At 33.2% G+C, this 23,976-nt stretch overlaps 1 protein-coding gene across 1 annotated transcript in view; it reads left to right on the top strand.

Annotated features, from left to right (window-relative positions):
• Positions 1 to 23,976, top strand: part of LOC142336287 (uncharacterized) — a 279,116-nt gene that overhangs the window by 65,423 nt on the left and 189,717 nt on the right. The window contains exons 13-16 of the mRNA XM_075385000.1: positions 419 to 656; positions 4,724 to 4,903; positions 5,249 to 5,476; positions 20,255 to 20,409. Coding sequence (XP_075241115.1) covers positions 419 to 656; positions 4,724 to 4,903; positions 5,249 to 5,476; positions 20,255 to 20,409 — 801 coding nt within the window. The remainder of the gene's footprint in view (positions 1 to 418; positions 657 to 4,723; positions 4,904 to 5,248; positions 5,477 to 20,254; positions 20,410 to 23,976) is intronic.

Below are 23,976 nucleotides of genomic sequence, written 5' to 3'. Positions count from 1 at the left end.
ATGCATTTAATATATAGGATAGGATTAAGTTTACTGTTTATTTGTCTTTGTGTGAATGGTTGGAGTGAATTACCAAAATTTCTTGGAATAGCAAGAAAAGACAAATAAGCTCTTTTTGTTAACACGAACCAAGTTGTCAACCAATGGGAAAATGGGTAGAAGCAACCGCTTGCAAGTTTGAAAATGACAGAGCTGTGCAATGCGAAATTCTAGAGCTCCAAAATCTCTTATTTACAGTGCAAAACGCTGAAACTTGCAACATTCCTGATCAACGCGCGGATATAAGACTTTGCTAAAGTCACTTCACAATTCTTGCTTGTATCTCGAACCGGTATCAAATTTTCTCAGTGAATTCATCTTTTCTCAAATATATTGTACATGAATCTCAATTGCTTAAACAAATTTTTGACTCATTTAGATCGAAATTTCTCAAGATGGAAGCAACACATTTACAGTGACGTGCGGTTGTAGTGCAGAAGAGGGAGCTTGCCAGCATATGATTGACGTCAGCATCCAGAATGACCTCCCGGAGACCTACAGTGTCCTGGCACCCCTCACTGTTCACTGTGATCACTGCAATTTGCCAACTCTGGAACTTAATCTGAAGATGATTTCGTCATCTGGTGGCGAATCGTACCAAGTACCAGATCTTGTTGGTTAGTTAATTCTCTGTTATTAACTTTAAATTGATTTTTTTTTCGCGATTCAGGATCTCACAATGACCAAATTTGGCGCACATCGCCCTAATTCGCCTAAGGACTGCAACATTTTTCAGTTGATTTCATTGTCCCGACCCGTCTTGAGGAGGAACTATATTCTCAAATGGTTTTTTTTGTTCAGTCAATTTTCGCCGAGCGATATATTCATCGTAGAGAGTTGAGACTGGTATCATTAAAAAGCTCGTCCAGCGTAGAATATGGAATTAAAAAGAGTTTTTCGATTTTCGATTTTTACAGGGAGTTATCGAGGTAGTTAAATTTTGAGAAAATAGTGTGAATTCCGGCGAGACTTTATTCACTTTTTCCGGCGAGACTTTGTTCACAATTTTTGAATAAAACTTCGCCAATTTTGCTAAAAATTGTAAAAATTTTTTAAAGTGATGTTGATTTGTATTTGTAAAAACAAAAAAATCAAAAGAATTTTGCAGGCTATTTTTATTTTTTTTTTCGTCAAAAATTCTGCCAAAATATTTCAAATTTAAGACTTTTTCTTCAAAAACAGCATGAAATAAGCTAATTTAGTCCATTTTGATTAAATTTGCCGACAGTATACCCCCAAACAACACTAATACAATCTTTGTGGACTCAGAAGGGGGCTATTCCTACTTCAACTTCCGCAGAGATTGCTCTGTAATTAAAGCTTGCCGTTTTTTGCTAACTTTACTCGTTGATTATCAAAAATGCAGAATTTATTTTTGAATTTTTAACTAACAAGTAATCCATATCTACAACATTTGGAAATCAACTGTTCCTAAATGACAATAAGCAGTCGCAGGGCTAGTTTTGGGCCAATCTTGGACTGTTACAATCCAAAAAGAATTCGTCGGATTGTAATCAGTCGGTCTTTTTTTAAAAAAAGACCTTTTTTAATAATAAAGAACAGAACATATCAAATTAAAGCTCAGGAATGATAGATCCCATTAGCTTCCTAAGCAGCTGCAAACTATTGCATCTAGTGTTTTACTTGATAGTTTATGATCGTTTCGACTTTTAAAAATAATTGATTTTTAAAGGAATAATGGCTTAATGAACTTTTTCCTCTGTTTTTTTCTTAATTTGTAGCTTGTAGCTTAGTGTCGGCAAACAAAGAATGCTTCTTCATTCTATTGAATTAAAATTTATTATCGATTGCGGTTTTAAGCCTGAAGTTATTTTTTTCTGGCTTTGATACTACTAGATTTTAGAAATTTTTGTTTTTAGATATTTGCGTTTTCTAGTCACATTTTTTCACGTTTTCTAGTCACATTATCACATTATTGACAGTTCTCATTTCACATTATGAGCGCTCCAAATAAAGCACAATTGAATATATTAAAATCCTGAAAGATATATATTATAGTTTTAACGGCCTCGACACTTCTTTCTTGAAGAAATTAATTGAATTTTTTAATTTTGTCTTTAACTGTCATTTTTACTTTGTCGTTTCGGTCGTATGAAACTTCCTGTATAGTGATAGATTTTACTGGCTTTTGATGAAAAAATAGATGAGCCGAAATTCTGAAAAAAATAGATAGCTGATGGCTTTCATGACTTTGAAAACAATCGTTTTCCAAAACAAAAAAAAACATTAATTCGCAATCTCGTTCGTTTTATTGTCCGTTCGTAACCTAGTCTCGCTAATTACAGAACAAATATGAGATTATTTTTTCAAGGGAAGGTGTCAAAAAGGATTGGTGTCACAAAATCTAGATGTTTTTAGAGAAATCGTTATGAATTTGCTGGCCTCGACACGGTTTTTTCACAAAGAAAGTAAACTAGTGTTTTATTTTTGTCATATTTGACCTTCGTTCTGTAGACGTACGGCATATTCTGGATAAATGCAGGTCTCAAGGGCTTGCTTTGGAAGAATAAACGACCTTATTTAAATATTTCATTTTGTAAATAAAATCTTTCATGACTTTGGATATAATTTTGTTTCGAAAAAAAATCAAAATTATTACATACTTTTTGCCCTTCTCTCTTTTTTGTCTACTTGTTACCTAGTCTCACTAATAAATGGCTACATATTAAATTATCGGTGCTGGAAGATGGAGCAATCGAATATATTTTGAGGGCCAAAATACGGCTTGACGGTTTTGACAGCGTTTTCTGACAAATTTCAGTTGAAATTTTGTTTGTTGTTTTTTTTTGTTGTTCTTTTTAGCCGCTTAATAAAATGAAAAAGGACAGGTCCTAATGCCCTTCTATATTAGCATTGTTAATCGTAAACCTTTGGGATAATTTACTTGATTTCTAATGGTTTTCATTACTTTTAAATTAATTGTTTTTAAAAAAAAGCGAATTTTTAAAGTTTACTTTTTTTGTTCTTTTTTTGTCTAATGGTTACCGAACCTTTTTATGGACTGGTCCATATCTTTTGTGTTGATTTATAAGTTATTTTGTTTAGTTTTAGGTTTATCTGATGGTATGCTGACTTTGTTATTAAATTTTGTTTTTTAAAATGGACATAATGTTTTTGATGTAATTAATGTTTGTTGTTGTTGCTGTTTGATTTTGCTGTTCTTCTTAACTCGCTTTCTTAATATTGGCAGATCACAGCAATCTAATGCGTCAATTTTTACTCCACTGGGTTATTTGCTTTGGAGGCTATCTTATCGTTCATACACAATTTTTTTGAAAAATACTTGGGCTTTTTGGGCTTCCCAAAAAATTATTTTTGGGTTTTTCTATTCTGTTCCTCATTTGGTAGACAATTATGCCAAAATTGTGGATGGGCGGGGTCGGAACCTTGTGTGCCATCGCACATTACCGAGCCGCCTTGTTGCCTTTTCATGTCAGCCTCAAGAAAGAAAAAAGTGACACCGCACGTAAACAAGTAAACCTTGCAGTGATTTGACTGTGAGACAACTTTTTAAGAGTATAGGAAATAGAAAGCGGTAATTTTGGTCTCGTATACATTGTTTGAGAAGAGGGATCTTTTCTGCTACCCCCTTCCCCACTTAGGCGCCCCCATTTATGCATGTTTAAACCTATTGTTAAAGGCCCTAGCAGAAAAGATCCGATAAGAGGAAAATGAGGTGTATTTTAATAATCAGCGCTTTCACTTTTTGCGGCAGATTCTGTTGTTTAGCATTGTTTTTTTAAGTTTTTTTCAAAGTTTTTATAGCTCTGATGTATTTTGATAACTCTTCGAACTGTATCTGGAATTCTTTCTCCCCAGGATTTTTTTTACCTTTTCCTTAGGAATTGAATGGCACTCCTTTGTTGTCAGGACAATTTACCCAATTCCATTTTATACCAAATTCCCAAAATTTATGTCAATTTAAAACGCTTTTGTTGATGTACGTAAAATTTTAGTAGATATCTTGGTTAGTTTTCGGAGAATATACACTCTTTGACGTGTCTCTCGAATTCTTTCTGCGTTGTTTTGAATAAGCCTCTTGTTTTCTTTGACTCCAGTTTTGAATAATTTCAGTAACAAACGTTATCAATGGAAAGTAGCGGGGCGTAAACTTTTTGAGAGGTGGTTGCAACTCAGCAACAAATGTAATTATATGTACAAATTCTTCTAAGAACTCATTTGAATAAATTTAGATCTTTTTGAGCTGAATTTTTCGTTTAACTTGCATTTTTCGTTTAACCGTAAACTTATTATATCAACCTCTGTTTACCTTTATTTTACACCTGTTTAGGTTTTACATTGGTGAAAAATTGTTTCACATTTTGGGTCTAGGAAATAAACCCCAACGGAAAAAAAAACTCCACTTAACTTTAGATAGGAAATAAGCCCCCACGGAAATTTACCCCCACGGAAATAAACCCCCATTTTAAAATTGAATTTTGGTTGTGATAATTTGTTCGGTTGTGATAGTTTCATATCAAGTCCCACGGGCCGCTGAGGCATGGCCATGGCCCGCGAGGCATGGCCAAACGTGCTAAATGCGCAGCTCTTTAATAGTAAAGTGGGGGTTTATTTCCGTGGGGTTTTATTTCCGTGGGTTTTTTTTCCCGTGGGGGTTTCTTTCCGCAACCGCACATTTTACAGAGATAATTGTTCACGTTAGGACGAGACGAGGATGTGTTGATTTTCTTCGAGAAGAGCCAGTCTTGCACTGGTATCCAGAAGTGTTCCAGGTCCCAGGCATCCTGGTATGTGAACGGGGTCCTCAACAACCGCATCGTCACAACCGACCTGCCTCTCAGCTCTCTCGATCTCCAACCCAATAGCGACATGCTGATTAAGGGTAAGAAATAATATATACACAACCCACTCCACTTGTTCGGTTAATTTTTCGTTTTGTCCCTTGGTATTTTTTAAGCTTAACTCAACATCCAGACAAAATATAATCAGAAATATATCCACGTGTGCAGGAGACACTAATTTTGTCTCTTTATATAGGCAATAGCACCTCAAAGAAATCTAGATACAAGACCTAAAGAAACAAATAAATTTATTTCACCAAGGCTTAGAATTTACTGGCGTCAAAATAATTAAATGCTTTAAGTTGCAGTTTGCTGTTCAAAATTGAGCTACGATTTAATTTTTGGATCTAAATTTAGATCTTTATTTCTGGTATTTTACAACATAGTGTGTCAGAGATTCTGCAAGTTGGACAGCGAGGGAATTGAGAGGGAAGTTGAGGCTTGTGGGAGTGTCTCCTTCACTGTCTCACCATCCAACTGTACACTCAACCCACCAGACTTCACATCCATTGTACTCACCAGCAGCAAACAGGTCAACATTACATCCAGTGATCCGGACAATCTGGGTTCCTGTGATGTCTGCTCCATAACTGTCGAGTACAATCCTCAGTCAGGTCCGTTATTAGGTTTTCTAAATCTATTTTTTCTCACTCTACTAGAAAATTATGGTTGTTGCTGTGGAGAAATGAGATGAAAATCAGTTTCTAAGATGAAAATTTGTCGTCTCTAATTCTTCATTACAAACGGTTGACAATACCGAAATGAATCTACTTTCATAGAAAAAGGCTACGAGTTGTAGACCATTTAAAAGAAAAGTAGAAAATAAGATAATCCACTTTTGCAATGTATTGAGACCAAAGAGGAAACGAGCTGGCCCCAATGTTCTCAGATTTTTTATCTTGTAAGATCTGACAAAATCCTGACAAAACCATCTTGCTAATAGCCTTTAAGGGGATCATCTTTTTTAGCAGATCTGAAGTTTGTCAGATTTTACATCGTAAAAATGCCTCTCATAAGATCTTACACAATAAAAATTCTTTTATCAGATCTTACTCGATAAAAATTCTGCCTGACAAAAAATGTGTATCGTCTAAGCTCTAATAGGAATTTTATAGGATCTTGTCCGAGTAAACTCTCGGAAAGCAATTACTCATATTTTTATATGATTCTATCAGATCTTATACCATAAAAATTTTTTAAGTATGGCATGTTCTTCAAACTGAAGACAATTCAGAGTTGCTTTCAAACAGTAGTCAAAAAGCTACAGCATGCAACACTTAATTGTCAGAGCAATAAATAGAAAATTATCTTATATTGCCTCTGGAGACCTATAAGACATTGTAAAAACAGTTATTCGAGTATGAGGGGCTTTTTCTGAAGCTGTTATCATCATACTAGGCTGAAAATTTTTTCGAAGACCAAATTATCTTTGACTGCTAAGTTGAGACACAATACCTAGTTGAGACTGAGAATTAAACAGCCACCAAAATAGAACCATCAAACATTTTTTTGTTTCATAATTGTTTAGTTGACCGATTATTTTTGCACTTTCATTTGAACACTACGTTATACCGCAATATTGAAATCATTAAAACCTGTCTTATCAGATCTTACACGATAATTATTTTGCCCTACTTGAACTTTTATTGTGTAAGATCTGATAAGATACGTATCAGATCTCATAAGTTAACAATTCGGCAAAACTGAAATATTATTTTATAAGAACTGATAGGTATCTTATCAGGTCTTACAAAATAAAAATTCACGTATTGCAGCATTTTTTATCGTGTAGGATCAAATAAGATATTACAGGATAAAGATTTTTGATCAGCATTTTGTCAGGTCTTAAACAATAAAAGTTTCAGAATCACTGTGGGCGTAGATATTCAAAAATGGGGTGCCGATAGACGATTATAAGGTTGTAATTGCTAGGAGAGACCTGATTCTTTGAGAATTTTATGACAACCAATTGTACTTCTTCAACTGGAAAATAATGGTTTTCAGAAGAACAGTAGTGAACACGAACAAGTTTCAAAAAACGGAGAGTCAGGAGATATAAACGTAAAAATAAAGAGATGGTGCTCTAGAGGAAAACGGAAAAAATTCATTTTTTTGGTGATAAGACTTGGATTGACGACTTTTAATGATGACATTCATTTTCTTTGTAACTGAAGTATGGAAGATTTGCCAAGATCTATCAATTAACATTTCCTTTAATTAAAAAACTCATGAAGAAATAATATATCTCCAAAAACTAATTTTTTTATTCTTAACTCCTGCAATTGCTAAGTCAGCAGATCAAACTTTATGATTAACCGATCGATGAAGTCTGACTTTAGACATCTTCTGTGTATTAAAAACTCAGCATTCGGTCAATCAGATCATGCTTTCTTCGTATATAGTGACGTTCCAAATTTTTCTAAAATCTACAGTCACCAAAAGACAAATCAGATAATCTACTTTATAGTAATCGAGGCAATTTTTTAAGTTATAAGAAAGATCTCAAAAATTAGCATTAACCAGTGTTGCTAGACAAAATAGTTTTTTTGGAATTACAATTTTAAGCCTTTTACTTTATTCAATCAACGGCTTTGTTAAACAAAAATCTATAGACAGTAACCCAACACAAAAAAGTTCAACGCAACTTATATTTTTCGATATGTACTACTACTCAAGGGTAGGTAGCGTGGATCGAATATCAGACAGCCAGTTAGAAATGAATGAATGAAAATTGAAAGAGCATCATGTTTTTTTGTACACTATGTTTTAAAAAACCTCAACCCCACTGTTTTTATACACTCAGTTACAAACTATTTGTTGCTTTATGTAAGTTATCATCAAAAAATTACCAGCAGTGCTCGCCTGGGATTTTAAAAGATATATACCAACTAATATGGGCCGGGGCAAACAAGAAGAGTTGCCTACTTTTCCATGATTTTGACATGAAGTAAACTTTAGTTGAAAAAAATAATTTAATGTTCGATATAATGAAAATCGCTACAACTCATAGCTCTACACACTTAACATATCTTGTCAAGGAAACAGTGCTCGCGTTTATACCACTAGCATAACGGGAAGAAGAATATTTAAACTCTTCGAATAAATTGAATATCATTATAATGAAATTGAAGCTCACCTTGAAACTTATATAGCCCCACTACGCATTCATATCTAAAAAATCGGATCTTGGACACGTGTTGTCATCTTGGCATTTGTTTGAAATTCCTATCAGCTTTTGGTGGTGCGAATTTTTTGCCAGCGTAACTTTTTCTCTTTTAAAATCTTATGCCTTGAAGCACATTTGCTTTCAAGTAGACTGCGATAAAACTCTCATTTGGTTTGGGTTCGTGTGCTCCATCTTGAAGTTTACTTTAGACATTTGCCTTCGAATGAAGAGAGCATTGTTCTTTTAACCGCTGGCCTTTTTTAATTTGACAATTTTCGAGGGTCTCTTGTGAATAGAGTAAAATGGAAATAATTTTTCTGGTGAATAGACTTGGAATGATGTTTAGTTCTTGCAGACATACTTTGTTTTTTAATTGAAGAAAAGACCTTACCAAGATCTAAAAAAGTACTATTCATTATCTAAGGGTTTTATAAAGACGTAAGATATTGCCATACACAAAGTCCAATTATCCTCAATTTTTTTGTTAAGTCTGCCAATCTAAGTTTACAATTAGCCAACTTAAAAAATTTGAAATTATGCAACATCTGTGTACTCAAAACGCAGCTTTCAGTGGTTCAGATTATGCAAGACAAATTATATTTTTGTATAGTGACAATTCATTTCAATTAGTTTTTTTGTTAATATCTACAATAACTAAAAGTTATCAGTAAACTTTAGAAAATCTATTTTTTGTAGTTCAAGCAACTTTTGGAAGGTAATAAAATGATCTCAAAGAAGAGCCTTGACCGCTGCTGTAAGATAGAAATGATTTTTTTTGGTTTATATTTTTGGGTTTTTAACTTCATCAAATCGCTTTGTTGAAAAAACTTCTATAGACAGTCAACCAAAAGAAACAAAATTTTTCAACTTAAATTATTTTTTTCGATATGTAAGAATCATACATCCAATTAGAATTCAATAGTTGGAAATTGTAAGAGCATAACTTTTTTTATCTTCTGTGTATCGCACTACCTCAGCCCCATTGTTTTTATACACCCAGTTAAAAACTCTGTATCTTTATATAGTACATTATTATTTAAAAATTACCAGGAGTGCTTGATAGTGGTTGTAAAAGATGTACAGCAATCAAGTTGGGGCGGGCCGAAGAAGAACAGTTCCTTACTTTTCCATTTTTTTGACAAAAAGTCAGTTTTTGCTGAAAATAAAAAGTTTATTGTTTGCTGTAATGAATATCGCCAGAACGCACAGTTTACCAGACTGAACATGTCTTGTCGAGCAAACAGCGTCCCGTTTACACCACTAGCATAACGGAACGAAGAATATTTATTTGAACTCTTCAATTAAATTGAATATCATTATAATAAAATTGAAGCTCATCTTGAAAACTTATATAGCCAAAAAAATTTTTCAAATCTTTTATTTGGGATCGTGGACACGTCTTGTCATCTTAGCATTTGTTTTAAATTACTATGTTACTATCAGTTTTTTGTTGGTGGGAATTTTTTTTCTTCGTAACTTTTTCTTCCTAACATCCTATGCATTGAAGCACGTTTGCCTAGAAGCAGATTGCGATAAAGCTCTCACTTGGGTTCTAGTGCTCCATCCTGGCGTTTACTTTAGACATCCGCCTTCGAATGAGGTAAGCCTTGCTCTTTTACTTCCTGGCCCTTTTTTTTTTTACAGTTTTCGGGGGTCTCTAGGAATTGGAGGAAAACGGAAACAATTTGCTTTTTTAGGGATAAGACTTGGAATGTTATTTTCTTTGTGCTCACCAAGTTTGCTCTATTATTGAGAAAAGGAAGTTACCAAGTTCTAAAAAAGTACATTTATTTATCCAAGGGTTTTTTGATGACATAAGATATTGCCTCAAACAAAGTTGCCTTATTCTTAACTCGTTTACTTGCTAAGTGTGCAAGTCTATAATAAAAATTAGCCAATCGATGAGTCTGAGTTTATGCAATTTCCGTGTACTCAAAACGCAGCTTTTGTTGGTCCAGATTATGCAATACACGTTATATTTGTGTTCAGTGACAATTCAATTCAATTAATATTTTGCTAATATCAGTAAATTTACTGAAGATTTAAAAAATCTACGTTTCGTAATTGATGCAATTTTTCAAGGGTATTAGAATGATCTCAAAAATGAGCCATGAACATTGCTGTAACATAGATCAGATTTTTTTGGTTTACATTTTTGGGTTTTTAACTTCATCAACTCGCCGGTTTTGTTGAACAAAACTTTATAGAGACTTTTCCCGCAGAAACAAAAATTTCAACACAAGTTATCTTTCTACCGATATGTACGGATCAAGGCCAGGTAGGTGGTTCCAATATCAGACAGCTAATTGAAATTCATAAGCAATTGTAAGACCGTAATATTTCTTCATCTACTGTGTTTCGCACAAACTCAGCCCCACTGTTTTTATACACTCAGTTAAACACTATGTATTGATATATAGAACGTCATATTTGAAAAAAATTAACAGAAGTGCTCGCTTGGGGTTGCAAAAGATAAATACCAACGAGGATGGGGCGGGGCGAGGAAGAACAGTTCACTACTTTTCCAAGTTTTTGACTTGAAATCAATTTTTGTTAAAAAAACTGAGTTTATTGTTTGCTATAGTGAATATCACTAGAACACATGGCCTACCAGACTGAGCGTCTTGTCGAGCAAACGGCGTTGCGTGTACAACTTAAGATAACAGGAATAAGATTATTTAAACTCTTCAATTAATTTGAAAATCATTATAACAAATTAGAAGCTCATCTTGGAAAATTGTATAGTCACACCACGCATATATATATATATATATATATATATATATATATATATATATATATTTATATATATACATATATATATATATATATATATATATATACATATATATATATATATATATATATATATATTAAATCGGATCTTGGACATGTTGTCATTTTTGGGTATTGTTTGAAAAACCCATCAGAATTTTGTTGGTAGGAATTTTCTGCCATGTAGCTTTTTCTTTTTTGACTTCCTATGCACTGAAGCACGTTTGCCTTGAAGTAGATTGCGATAGAACTATCATTTGGGTTTCTATGCTCCATATTAAAGTTTTGATTAGACATTTGCCGAAAGAGGGGAACATTTCTCTTTTAGCTGCTGGCAATTGTTTGAATTTGACAATTATCGAGGCTCTCTAGTTATTAGATGAAATGGGAAACAAGTTTTTTTGGGAATTAGACATAGAACGATGTTTAAATATTGCAGACATAATTTTTTTTATAATTGAAGAAAAGAAGACGTATCGGGATCTGAAAAAGTACATTTTATTAAGTGTTTTATAAAGACATAAGATTTTGCCTTAAACAAAATTTCATTATCATCATTTTTTGCTAAATCTGTAAATCTAAGTATATAATTAGCCAACCATTGAAATGTGAATTTATGCATCATCTGTGTACCCAAAACGCAGCTTTCACTGGTTCAGATTATGCAAAACAAAGTTATGTTTGTGTACAGGGAAAATTCGACTAAATTAATTTTTTGTTAATATCTACGATAGTTAAAAGTTATCAATAAATTTACGGAAGACTTAGAAAATCTACTTTATAGTAACCAAGGCAACTGTTCAGAGACAAAAAATTGATCCAAAAAATGAAGCTTGACCATTGCTGCAAGTCAGAGTACTTTTTCTGGGTTTACATTTTTGGGTATTTAACTTCATCCACTTGTCCGCTTTGTTTAACAAAACTCTATCAACGGTAGCTCAATACAAACAATATTTTCAACACAAATTTTGTTTTTCTGTATGTACGAATCAAGGCTAGGTAGCGTGGTTCCAATATCAGACAGTCAATTAGAGTTCAATAACTGGAAGTTTTAGGAGCATAATATTTTTTTATCTACTATGTTTCGCACAACCTCAGCTTCACTGTTTTCTACATCCAGTTACAAACTATGTATTGTTATGTACTACGTTATGAATAAAACAATTACCAGAAATGCATGCTTGGGGTTGCAAATGATATATACCAACTAGGATGGGGTGGGGCGAGGAAGAATAGTTCACTAATTTTTCATGTTTTGGACATGAAATCAATTTTTGTTGAAAAAAAATAGTTTATTGTTTGCTATAGTGAATATCACTAGAACACATGGCCTACCAGACTGAGCGTCTTGTCGAGCAAACAGCGTTGCGTGTACACCACTGTCATATCGGGAAGACGAGTTTTGAAACTCTTTATTTCAATTGAATATCAATATAATATATTTGAATCTCATATTGGAAGATTATATAGCCACACAACGCATTTATATCTGTTAAATGGGATCTTGGACACGTGTTGTCATCTTGGCATGTGTTTGAAATACCTATCAAGCTTTTTTTTGGTAGGAATTTTCTGCCTTTGTAAATTCTTTACTTTTAACATCCTGTGCCTTGAAGCAAGTTTGCCTTGAAGTAGATTGCGATAAAAACTCGCATTAGGGTTCGCGTGCTCCATCATGAAGTTTATCTTAAAAATTTTCATTCTAATTAGGGGAGCATTGCTCTTTTAGCGGCGGCCTTTTTTAATTTTACGATTTTCGATGGATTCAAATTATTAGAGGAAAACGAAAACAAATTTTATTTGGTGATTAGAGTTGGAATGATGTTTATATCTTGCAGACATAATTTGCTTTATAATTGATTTTCTAATGGTTTTATAGTTAATAAGATATTGCCTTGAACAAAAATTCAGTGCCGTAACTTTTTTACTTTCTAAGTCTGCCAGTATACCATTATAATTAACCGATCAATGAAATCCTAGTTTATGCATCTTCTGTGTACACAAAACGCAGTTTTTGGCCGTCGAGATTATGCCAGATATCTACAATCATCGAAAATGATCAGTAAATTTACTAAGGGCTTAGAAAATCTACTTTATAGCAATCCAGGAAACATTTCTAAGATAATAGAATGATCCAAAAAATGAGGCTTGACATTGCTGCAATACAGATTAGATTTTTTGGGGTTTACTGTTTCGGGTATTGTGTCTTTAATTTTATCAACTCGCCGGTTTTGTTGAACAAACATCTATAAAGAGTAACCCCGCACAAACAAAAACTTCAACACACGTCATGTTTTCCGATATGTATGAATCAGATCTAGGTAGCGTGGTTCCAATATCACGCAGCCAATTAGAGTTCAGTTATGAAAAATAGTAAGAGCATAGTAATTTTTATCTGTGTTTCACACGACCTCGGCCCCACTGTTTTTTTTGAACCGTTGTAAACTATATGTTGTTACATATTATGTTATTTATTTTAAAAATTACCAAAAGCGCTCGCTTTGGGTTATAAAATTTATATACCATCTAAGGTGGGGCGGGACGAAAAAGAATAGTGCCTTACCTTTCCATGTTTTTGACATGAATTTTTTTTGTTGAAAAATTAATGTTTATTTTATGCTATAGTGAATATCACTAGAGCACATAGCATACCAGACTGAACGTAGTGTCGAGCAAACAGCGTTGCGTGTACACCACTATCATATCGGGAAGAAGAATATTGAAATTTTTAAATTAAATTGAATATCATTATAATATTTTTAAAGCTCATATTGGAATCTTATATAGCCACACAACGCATTTATATCTGTTAAATGGGATCTTGGTTACTTGTTCTTATCTTGGCATTTGTTTGAAATACCTATCAAGCTTTTTGTTGGTAGGAATTTTCTGCCGTCGTAACTTTTTTACTTTTAACTTCCTATGCCTTGAAGCACGTTTGCCTTGAAGTACATTGCGATAGAACTCTCATTTTGGTTCGTATCCTCCAAATTGAAGTTTTGTGTAGAAATTTGCCTTCGAATGAGGGGAGCTTTACTCTTTTAGATGCTGGCTTTTATTTTGAATTTGACAATGTTCGAGGGTGTCTGGTTATTAGATGAAAATGGAAACAATTTTGTTTTGGTAATTAGATTTGGAATGATGTTTGAATCTTGCAAACATTATTTGCTTTATAATTGAAGAAAGGAAGACTTACCAAGATCTAAAAATGCACCTTTTTAACTAAGGGTTTTATAAAGACATAAGATATTGCCTCAAACAAAGTTGCCTTATTCTTAACTCGTTTACTTGCTAAGTGTGCAAGTCTATAATAATAATTAGCCAATCGATGAGTCTGAGTTTATGCAATTTCTGTGCACTCAAAACGCAGCATTCGGTGGTCCAAATTATGCAAAACATGTTATATTTCTGTTTAGTGACGTTCCGAATTAATTAAATATTTGTTAAAACCTACAGTCATTAAAAGTTATCAGTAAATGTACTGACAAGTTAGATAATCTACTTATTGTAATTGAGGCAATTTTTCGAAGGTAATAGAATGATATGCAAACTGAGCTTTCACCACTGTTGCAAGAAACATTGGATTTTAATAATTTGTACTGCATACTAATTTCTTCTTCATCCACCCTCCGACCTTTTTGAGCAAAGTTGTATAGCCAAAAATCCTATACAAACAACAATTTTATAATTTAAAGTCAAATCATTGCAATAGTATAACATTAGTTTTTGATCTATTCTGTTTCACAACGGATTTCTAGCGTATGGGCCTATCTTGGAAATGCACTTTCAAAGTTTTGCTTGGAGTTGCTTGGAGTTGATTCCTGCTATCTGATCATGTTGTCGCATTCCTGGTCCTCACAAGGACGCGTTAAGATACCTGCTGGATCGATTTTGACAATTTTAGAGGAGCTCTGAATCCTAAATCCTAAAATTCAACGCAAAATATGTAAGATTGGGGTTTAATGCGTTGAATTTATGAAAGATCTACGCTCAAGCGTTGATCTTACATAAATTCAACGCTTTCAACGCCACTCTTACATAATTTTGCGTTTTTAGCGTTGACACCTCGGCCCGTGATGCTTTTAGTATATCAATCAGCATCTCCATAGAGTTTTGTTCTCGTCAAATTTAGAGTCCTTTTTATTTCTGAGGATCATGGCGAATTTCCCAACGCAGATTATTGAATATTATTGCTGTAGTATTGTTCTATGTTCGATTTTGAAGCTCTCGTATGTCTGCTGGGTTGAATTCAAGGCAATAATTGGATACATCGACAGCGATGAGCTGCTTCTGTTCTCTTGAACAATAATGACGGTTAACGGGGAATTTTACACAGAGTGATGGATGCTCTTCTACATCATACTGCATTGATTGGCGCATCACAAATACTGAGCTGCACCTCAATGTGGCTGCCGTATATCGTTTTCAAATCCGAGCATCTTTTAAAATTCGTCCAGATATCAAAATTTTGGTAGCTGCCGATTAACCTCGCTAAGAACTGCATTACCATCGAAGTAGTAGCTAAATAGCTCTATTGCAACACAGGCTGGGGCTAATTGTTTGGAGGAAGCCACTGATAACGTGCATCATACAAGAATGAGAGTTTTATTATTTTGGATTACTTGAAGACCTCCTTTCTAATGAATTTTCATGATCTATCTAATCCAACCATCAACTCGGTTGCAATTTCTTAGTAGTCATACAAGGATCATATGTGATGTCATGCAAATGATGCACTATTTTCTAGTACAATCCATGTTAGACTTCAAAGAAATCAAAAGTTATCCTTGTATGAAATCAACGAAATCATAAATGATCCTTGTGAGAGTTGATGGGAGAAAGCATATGAGAGGGCTAAATAAGGCAAAAAGTATTGGCCTCAGCTGGTATATGACCAATATGAAACCATTTATGGAAATCTTACAAATCATATTCTTTTTGAATTCTTTTTGCTCCTTTCCCATTGCTAACGCCAACTGTGGTTTAATTTGTTCATTTTAAAGGTCTCTATTAACCTTTCCAATGTATCGGATCATGTAATTTTGTTCTATGATCCTTCTATGACTAATGAGAAGTCACAAAAAGATCTATCTTGGTTACTAAGAATCATATATGTTTGAGTAATCAAAAATTTTTTGATGAGCAACCCGGGCAATTGATTTGCCCAAAAATTGTTCACTCGATGCTAATATTTTTGATTAGTTGGTCATGTTCAAATTGATATTCGGGCGGCTCTTGTGGCCATTCTTTCACGAGCGTAATTCAATAACAATTCGAGGCACTAGGGTAACAGTTTGAAAGCAAGAGGTCGCTGATTTGAAGACACACAAGGGAAGAGTTTCGCTCAGTCGCTGACAGTGGTAGCATTTCATTTCAAGAGGAATGTTTATTTAAGAGGCTCAACTTGTCAAAGCTCAGGTTACGTGCGTAGGTTAGCTATACGGGGACAGTTGAATTGTAGGCTACCTTCGGTTTGTAATTTATGAAAGGAGGTGTCCGGGGACTGTTGGCATGTCCACATCATGGTTACGTCGACTCCTGCTTTTCAAAGTTATCTGTCCGTAGCAGATAGGGCTTCTGGAGGCCCCCTTTGCATTATTTTGCCTAGATAGGGGACTGGAGAATCCAATCAATGGACAGTGCTAGTTGCCAGAAAAGTGACGCTTAGATAATGATAAAATGATTTTTTAGAACCCTACAGTCGCTTGATTATGACCCACGAATCCATTAACAATTTGGCGAGTAACTGACATCGGCAGAACATTATAAGGCCGGGTAACCTTTCTCAAGTGTCTCTTTCATGGCAGCTAAGATACATTTACACGAACTAATGACGTTAGTGGTAGAGTTTGCCAAGTGACACCAAATTTGATGAATAAAATTAGTATCTTGAATGTGTTGCGAAGATTTCTTCAGTTTCCCTTCGGGATAACATTATACCTATCAATCATTATGGGTTGTTTGACCCTAAAATTATAGTGCAAATTTCCATTCATTTTTGAGTGAATCTCACAACCGATCTTAATACAAGTAATTTTAATTATCCCTTGTGAACAATGTTTACCTTGAATTTGATTACCGGTTTTTGAAACAAATAGGCGATAAAAACGTTAGCAGAGCTCACAACAAAGAAAATTGAAAAGTAGTTACAGAAAGTTTTCAGCAGATTTCACACTCCTCATAGTAAGCATGTTTAAAAGTTTTAAAGAAATTACATTCCACAAGCTTTGTAAATAAAATCCACATAAAGGTAATTGAAAATCAAGATTAGTTTAATTAAAATCCATGACTTGGATATTTGAACTTTTTTCAACCAGATTATTCAAAAAATTGGTAATTAAAATTCACTCAATTTGATTTTTTTTCAAAAATATCCCTCAGCTAAAAATGTAAGCAGTTTTCACGTGAATTCTCTATTTATGAAAGATAGCGAGTGGATTTCACAATTTTAATAAGCGTCCAAAACCACCCATAGGTCAGCAAAGTTCGCTTAGGGTCAAACAATCCTAATTATTTTTGGCTTTCTGATTCTACGAACAAAGTTAATCTCTTATACAGAATACCAAGTCAACTGTCCAATCGTAATAATATCTTTTATTGTTTTAAACCCACTAATGGGGAGAGGAACTATATGCGCAACTGGATTTTTTGTGAAGCCAATTTTAGCTGATCAATGAATTTGTCATAGAGAGTGGTATCATTAGAAATCCCGTCAATGATAGAATGAGATATTAAAAAGTTTTTTTTCAAAAATCTTTTGTTTTTCTCGAGTAGTTATCTTGTTTAAAATTTCTGCAGATATTACACTTATAACACTGATGTTGTTCAAATTTTTGAAATTTTTTTGAAATTTTTGAAAACATTTTTTGTTGACTTATGTTACAATTTTTCTACGGATTTTAGTGATCCGGAATCAATATCTAGGTTTTGATGTTCTGGCTCATTGTGATTTTCATGAACAAAAAAAGTTGCATTTGGATCTAGATTTTTTGATTTGTAGTGGCATTTTTCAGTTTTCATTTTTGCGGCCAAATTGTTTTCTGTTTTTTTTCTCTCGTGACTTACTGGCGAAGTATAATAATTGCCGTAAACATGAGTTTTTTAAACTGCGAATGTTTGCTGTTGTCTGAACTGATCTGCGGCGATTCATCATTTTTTTTACTATATCTAAACGTTTTGAATAAAATTTTGCCTTTCTTTCTTTTTTATGTTGATTTATTATTGCATCTCAGTACTGAGAGATCTCAATGAAGTTTTAACGAGTTCTAAATTATCACGACTACTGTTCTCTGTTTACATTTTCTTGCGATCGTTACTTTAACCATTTGTTTTAACAAAAATTTGGCAATTTTTTGTGTTATTTTTCCAGATTTTAGTTCTGTAGTTTATCACACTCTAATTAATGAAAGAGTTTCTTTTTTTGTTGTAGAATATTAGAATTTCAGCAATGGCTCGAGATTATTGTTACTTAGCACTAAATGTTTGTAAAAATCAAATGAATTTTGAGTTCTATCCGTTTTTGTTATTGTTATCACATTTATCAAAGTTTTCAATAGTAAAAAATTAGGCATTCTTTCTGCTTGTCTTTGTTATTTACAGATTTTTTGTTGTTTTATTTTTAACACAACAAAAATTTATGTCTTTCATTTTTGATCAGGTGACTTCTCCTTGCTTTGTGTATTAACTATTATAAAAGCGGTTTTTAATTTTCAAACGCAATCTTGACGTACCTTACTCCTAATTGAGCTGGTTATTTTTCAGTTTGGGTGACGTCTTGAGTTTATGTAGTCAGTCTACATTTATAAGTGTGTGGAGAGTTTTTTTTCACTTCTGCATTCTCTCATAAACCCTACTTGATCATTTAAAATGTTATTAAAATTCATAAGAGGCCAGACAAGCTGACCAATAATAAAGCAGTTACTTTGGAGACAGTAATTTTTAATTTGTTATCCAGTTGATATTTAGATGACATTTTGTTTGTAAACGTGATTTCTGGATCTCAGTTTTGTTGTTTGGTAAAATTGGTGTTTAAATTGATGGAATTTGCTCCTTGCATAATGCAAAAAGGTAGCGGAATTGATTTGATGTCTGTCGTTCCATTTGCTCTTGTATTCATTCTTGCGACATTAGGAAAATTTATTTCACTTTTATTAACCCTTTTATGCATACATGTACTCCTTATCAAGCTACCAAAATTTAAATAGCTGGTAGAGAACTTCTGAAGCTAGCTAATGCCAATTGTATGTGCTGATGGTTTATGGATGTTTTTATTCAAATGTTTCCGTTTTTTTTTCTAACTTTTGGTACACTTCTTTGATTTTACATTGCATTGTTACTAAGTCCCAATACTGAGAGGTATTGTTGATGTTCTAACGAAATCTTACAAATCTCTATAATGAGTTTTTTTGGTTCATTTTATTAATTACTTTAAAACTGTTTGTTTTAGAGAAAAATTTTGAAAACTTTTTGAGTTTTGATTTCAAATTTTTTTATAATAGATATGTTGCAGTCTTAGTTTGGAATGATCTTCATAATCATAGTAAAGCCATCAAAAATGTCATGATTGGCTTTAGTTCGTGGATTTTTTAAACCAATTTTTTATATTGAGTTTTGAGTTCTGGTCGTTTTTGTTGTTTTTTGTTGTCTTGTCCCTGAATCTCATTTACTAAAGGCTTCACGAGTCAAAAATGAGGCATGTCTGAATATTAATTTCATTTTTAATTGTTAGCTTGTCATAGATATGAAATTGACGCAATTTTATTTGTATAAATTTAAAGAAATATAGTTTGAAAACGGGATAGATCTTCATTTTTGCAAATCAATTCTCGTTTTTGTCGTTAAAAATTGTTGTTGACTTGATAAAATTGGTTTCAGCGTTAATTTCATATCTGTCAGCTCGTTTGTTTAAGTGTTCATTCTAGTTGAAATAAAAAAATAATCTCACTCGTTGTCACGCTTTTTGTATAGGTGGATCTTTTTTCGAGAATCTATCATAGTTTAATTAACCAAAGAAGAATTACTTATTAGAAGGCAGTCTATCTGTGTTTCAATTGGTAGACCATTTAGACAATATTGTGCATTGGCGGGGTCGGAATGCACATTAGCGAGCCTCCTTGTTAGACAGTTGACGTAATAGCCGTTCTTATTGGACATTTGAAGCATTAGGCAGCAGTATTAGTGGATAGTTGACGTAGTCTTGAGTTTTAATAACAGTTCTGCTCGCATTACTGCTATATTAACGGATGCGTTAACCACATATCACGAATATCTGCGAATTTAATCAAATTAATGATTTTAGCTATGACGACTGATATCACTGCCACTCCAATTTTTATAAATTTTTGTAGATCTTTTTATAATTAGCGGAAAATCAAACAAATCATCAATGACGTTGTATGATTACGAGGAAAGTTTTATGATGGGTAACCCGGGTTATCACTGTTTGTTCTAGGAAATGCGAGTACCTCCAAAGAGAATGGCCAGTCAATTGTGGTGGACGCACCATCTGACCACGGATTTCAGAAGGGAGAGAATATTGACATCGTGTACTGCTGCAAAGACTCAGTGCTTAACAGACCAGATTCGTGTGGAACTCACAAGTTAGAGGTTAGTTCTCGCGCTGCAAAAAGGAACTTTATTATCCAAGTTCGGTTCCCAGGAAAACTTGATCTCTTTGGCACACCATGGTCCTCCACGACCAAATTTAAACGATCTCTACATCAGTTCTGGACGTCAATTGCTTGAATGTCTGGATAGTGATGGGCACATGGTCTGATCAGAAATTACTTTAGTCTAGGATGGTCTGATCAGAGGTCATTTCCATCGCGGACAGTCTGAGCACTAGTATTTGAAGTCTGAAATAAATCGCTTGTCACTGCACAAACTTCCGTTAGTTTAGCCACGTTTGTGCACAAATTCTTGATGGAATTAGCGTGCAAAATTGTAAATTGATCATGCCGGATATGATCAGTTAGCTTTCAAAAAATGTATTTGAATCAGGCAGGTCAATAAAATTTCAATACAAAGACTCGATAACTCGCGAATAAGAACATTAAATTGTTAAAGAGATGCAAAGCTAAACCGACGAATAGCACGGTCCAGGCAGAAAAAATGATCCAAAAGTATTATCAAGAAGATTTATAATACGATGTTTTGGTTGAGAAAATTGGTGTTTTGACAAAATGCCCCAAGCCAAAGTACTCAATGTAACAAATCGTATGCAATTTTTACCATACAGTTAATTCATCAAAAGAAATTTTTATCATAGTGCCTAAAACCGATAATTTATAGTGCAATTAATTATACTTACCGTAAGTTTTAAATCTAGGACTAGTGCATTTGGCCAGAATATCGGGTCATGACTCTAACCCAGCGACCCGTACGACTTGAAATGAAACTCTCACAACCAGGTGGGATCAAGTATCCGATTAGTTATGAAGACAAGGAGGCTCGGTAATGTGCGATAGCACATAAGGTTCCGACCCCGCTCATCCACAATTTTGACATAATTGTCTACCAAATGAGGAACAGATAGGAAAACCCAAAAATTCAAGTATTTTTCAAAAAATTTGGTATATGAACGAAGAGATAGCCTCCAAAGCAAATAACTCAGTGGAGTAAAAAATGATGCTTTAGATTGATGAGATATGCGATATTAAGAAAGCGAGAGAAGACGAACGGCAAAATCAAACAACAACAAGCATTAATTACATCAAAAAATTTATGTCCGTTCTAAAAAACCAAAACTTAATAACAAAGTCAAAATAGCGTCAGATAAAACTGAAACTAAACAAAATAAATTTCAATTCACCAGAAAAAAATGGTTGTGAGAAAATTTGCTGAATTTTTTTTTAGAAAAAAAAATTTATTTTCAAAGTAATTAAAACCATTAGGAATCAACTAAAATATCCCATAGGTTTACAATTACCAATGTTTCTATAGAAGGGAATTAAGAACTGTCGGTATTCAATTTTTTATTCAGTTACAAAAAGAACAACAAATAGACAACAAACAAAAAATCAAATTAAAACTTGCCAGAAAATGCTATCGAAGCCGTAAAGCCATACTTTGGCTCTCAAAATATGTTTGACTGCACCTTCTTCGAACAGCGATAACGTATTAAGTGACGGCTCATTAATGAAACGAGGTTACAATTACACAAAAAGAAAAAATGCGAAATTATGTAGTTCTTGTTTTTTTCGAAAAAAGTTTTTTTTCCAGAGTAATGAAAGCCATTAATTACATAATGAAAAATTTGAATAGGTTCATCCATTCTTCTAAAGGAAGCCCATGAGACCTGCAATTATCCAGAATATGTCTTACGTCTACAAAAAGAACGTCAAATATGACAAAAACCAAGAATTCGTTTACTTTTTTTGTGAAAAACCCGTGTGGAAGCCAGTAAAGTCCTAACGGATTCTTAGAACTTAGAATTTGTGACACTGATCCCTTTTGACACCTTCGCTTGAAATGTATTATGTGGCCTCTCTTTAGTGAAACTAGGTAACAATTACACCAAAAAATAAAAAAGCAAGATTATGTAATACTTTTTTTTTCGAAAAAAAATTTATTTCCAAAAATATGAAAGCCATTAATTACGAAATGAAAAAATGAATAGGTTCGCTTATTCTTCCTAAGGAAGCCCTTGAGAACTGCAATTATCCAGAACATGTCTTACGTCGACAAAAAGAAGGTCAAATTTGACAAAAATCAAAAAGTAATTTACTTTTTTTTTGTAAAAAAAACCCGTGCCAAAGCGAGTAAAGTCATAACGAAATCTTTAAAAACATTAGATTTTGTGACATACATCCCTTTTGACACCTTCATTTGACAAAAATAAGGTCATATTTAACCTTTAATTAACGAGACCAGGTAAAAAACAGACAATAAAAGGAACAAAATTGCGAATTAAAGTGTATTTTTTTTTCATTTCGGAAACCAATTGTTTCCAAAGTCATGAAAGCCATCAGCTATCTACTATTATCTGAAAATCAGTTCATCTACTCTTCCATTAGAAGCCAATCAAACCGAGTCTTTGTACTGGAAATAAAATACGACTAAAAGACAAAGTGAAAACGTCAGTTAAAGAGAATATTTAAAAAATTCAATGGAATTCTTCGAGAAAGTATTGTCGAAGCAGTAAAGAACCACAATGTATATCTTTCAGTATTTAAATATTAACAATTGCGCGTTATTTTGAACTCAAATAATGTGATATATGAACTGCCGATAACGTGATAATTTGACAAAACTAGAAAACATGAAAAATGGGCAAATATCTATAAATTTGAAAAAATTGTGAAATCTAGTAGTATCAAAGCCAGAACAACATAACTTAAAGCGTAAAACCGCAATAAAGACTGATTGTGAATTCAGTAGAAGGAAGGAGCTCTCTTTGATTGCTGACACTATGCTGCAAGTTAACTAAATGAAGAGAATAATGGAGGCAAAATTCAATAGGCTATTTTTTTATTTAAAAATCAAATACTTCAAAAGTCAAAACGACCATAAGCTTTCAAGCAATCAAATATATAAGTTAACTTGGAGTTAATTAGGAAGCCAATAGGACCTATCACTAGTGAGCTTCGATTTAAAATGCTCTGTTATTTAATTAATATAAAAAATAGATTGAATTTTTTATATAAAAAAACGACTGATGAGAATCCGAATTATTTTTGGATTGTAACGGTCCAAGATTGGTACAAAACTAGTCCTGCTAATGCTTATTGTCCATTAGAAATGTTTAATTATTCGAAGGTCAGACATAAATAGAGATATTTTGTTGGTTAAAAAATCGAAAATAAATGCTGCGTTTTTGATAATCAACCAATAAAGTTAGCAAAAAACGGCAATGCTTCAATTACAGAGCACTCTCAACGGAAGTTGAAGTAGAATCAGCCCCCTTTTCAGTCTACAAAGATTGTGTTAGTGGTGTTTTTGGTGTGCACTTCCTGCAAATTTAATCAGAGTGGACTAAAGAAACTTATTACGTGCTGTTTTTGATGAAAAAAAGTCTGAAATTTTGAAATATTAAGCCGGAATTTGTGACAAAAAAAATTCAATAAAAAAGCTGACTACGTATTTTGTCTTTAAAAATAAAAGCATTAATATTTTGTTGAAAAATTTTAATAAATTTTAGCAAAATTGGTGAAATTTTTATAGTCAAAAATACCG

The sequence above is a fragment of the Convolutriloba macropyga genome, chromosome 3, assembly GCF_964194025.1.
Source record: "Convolutriloba macropyga chromosome 3, txConMacr16.3, whole genome shotgun sequence".
Classification (NCBI taxonomy): domain Eukaryota; kingdom Metazoa; phylum Xenacoelomorpha; order Acoela; family Convolutidae; genus Convolutriloba; species Convolutriloba macropyga.
This window is presented reverse-complemented; position numbering and strand designations above follow the sequence as displayed.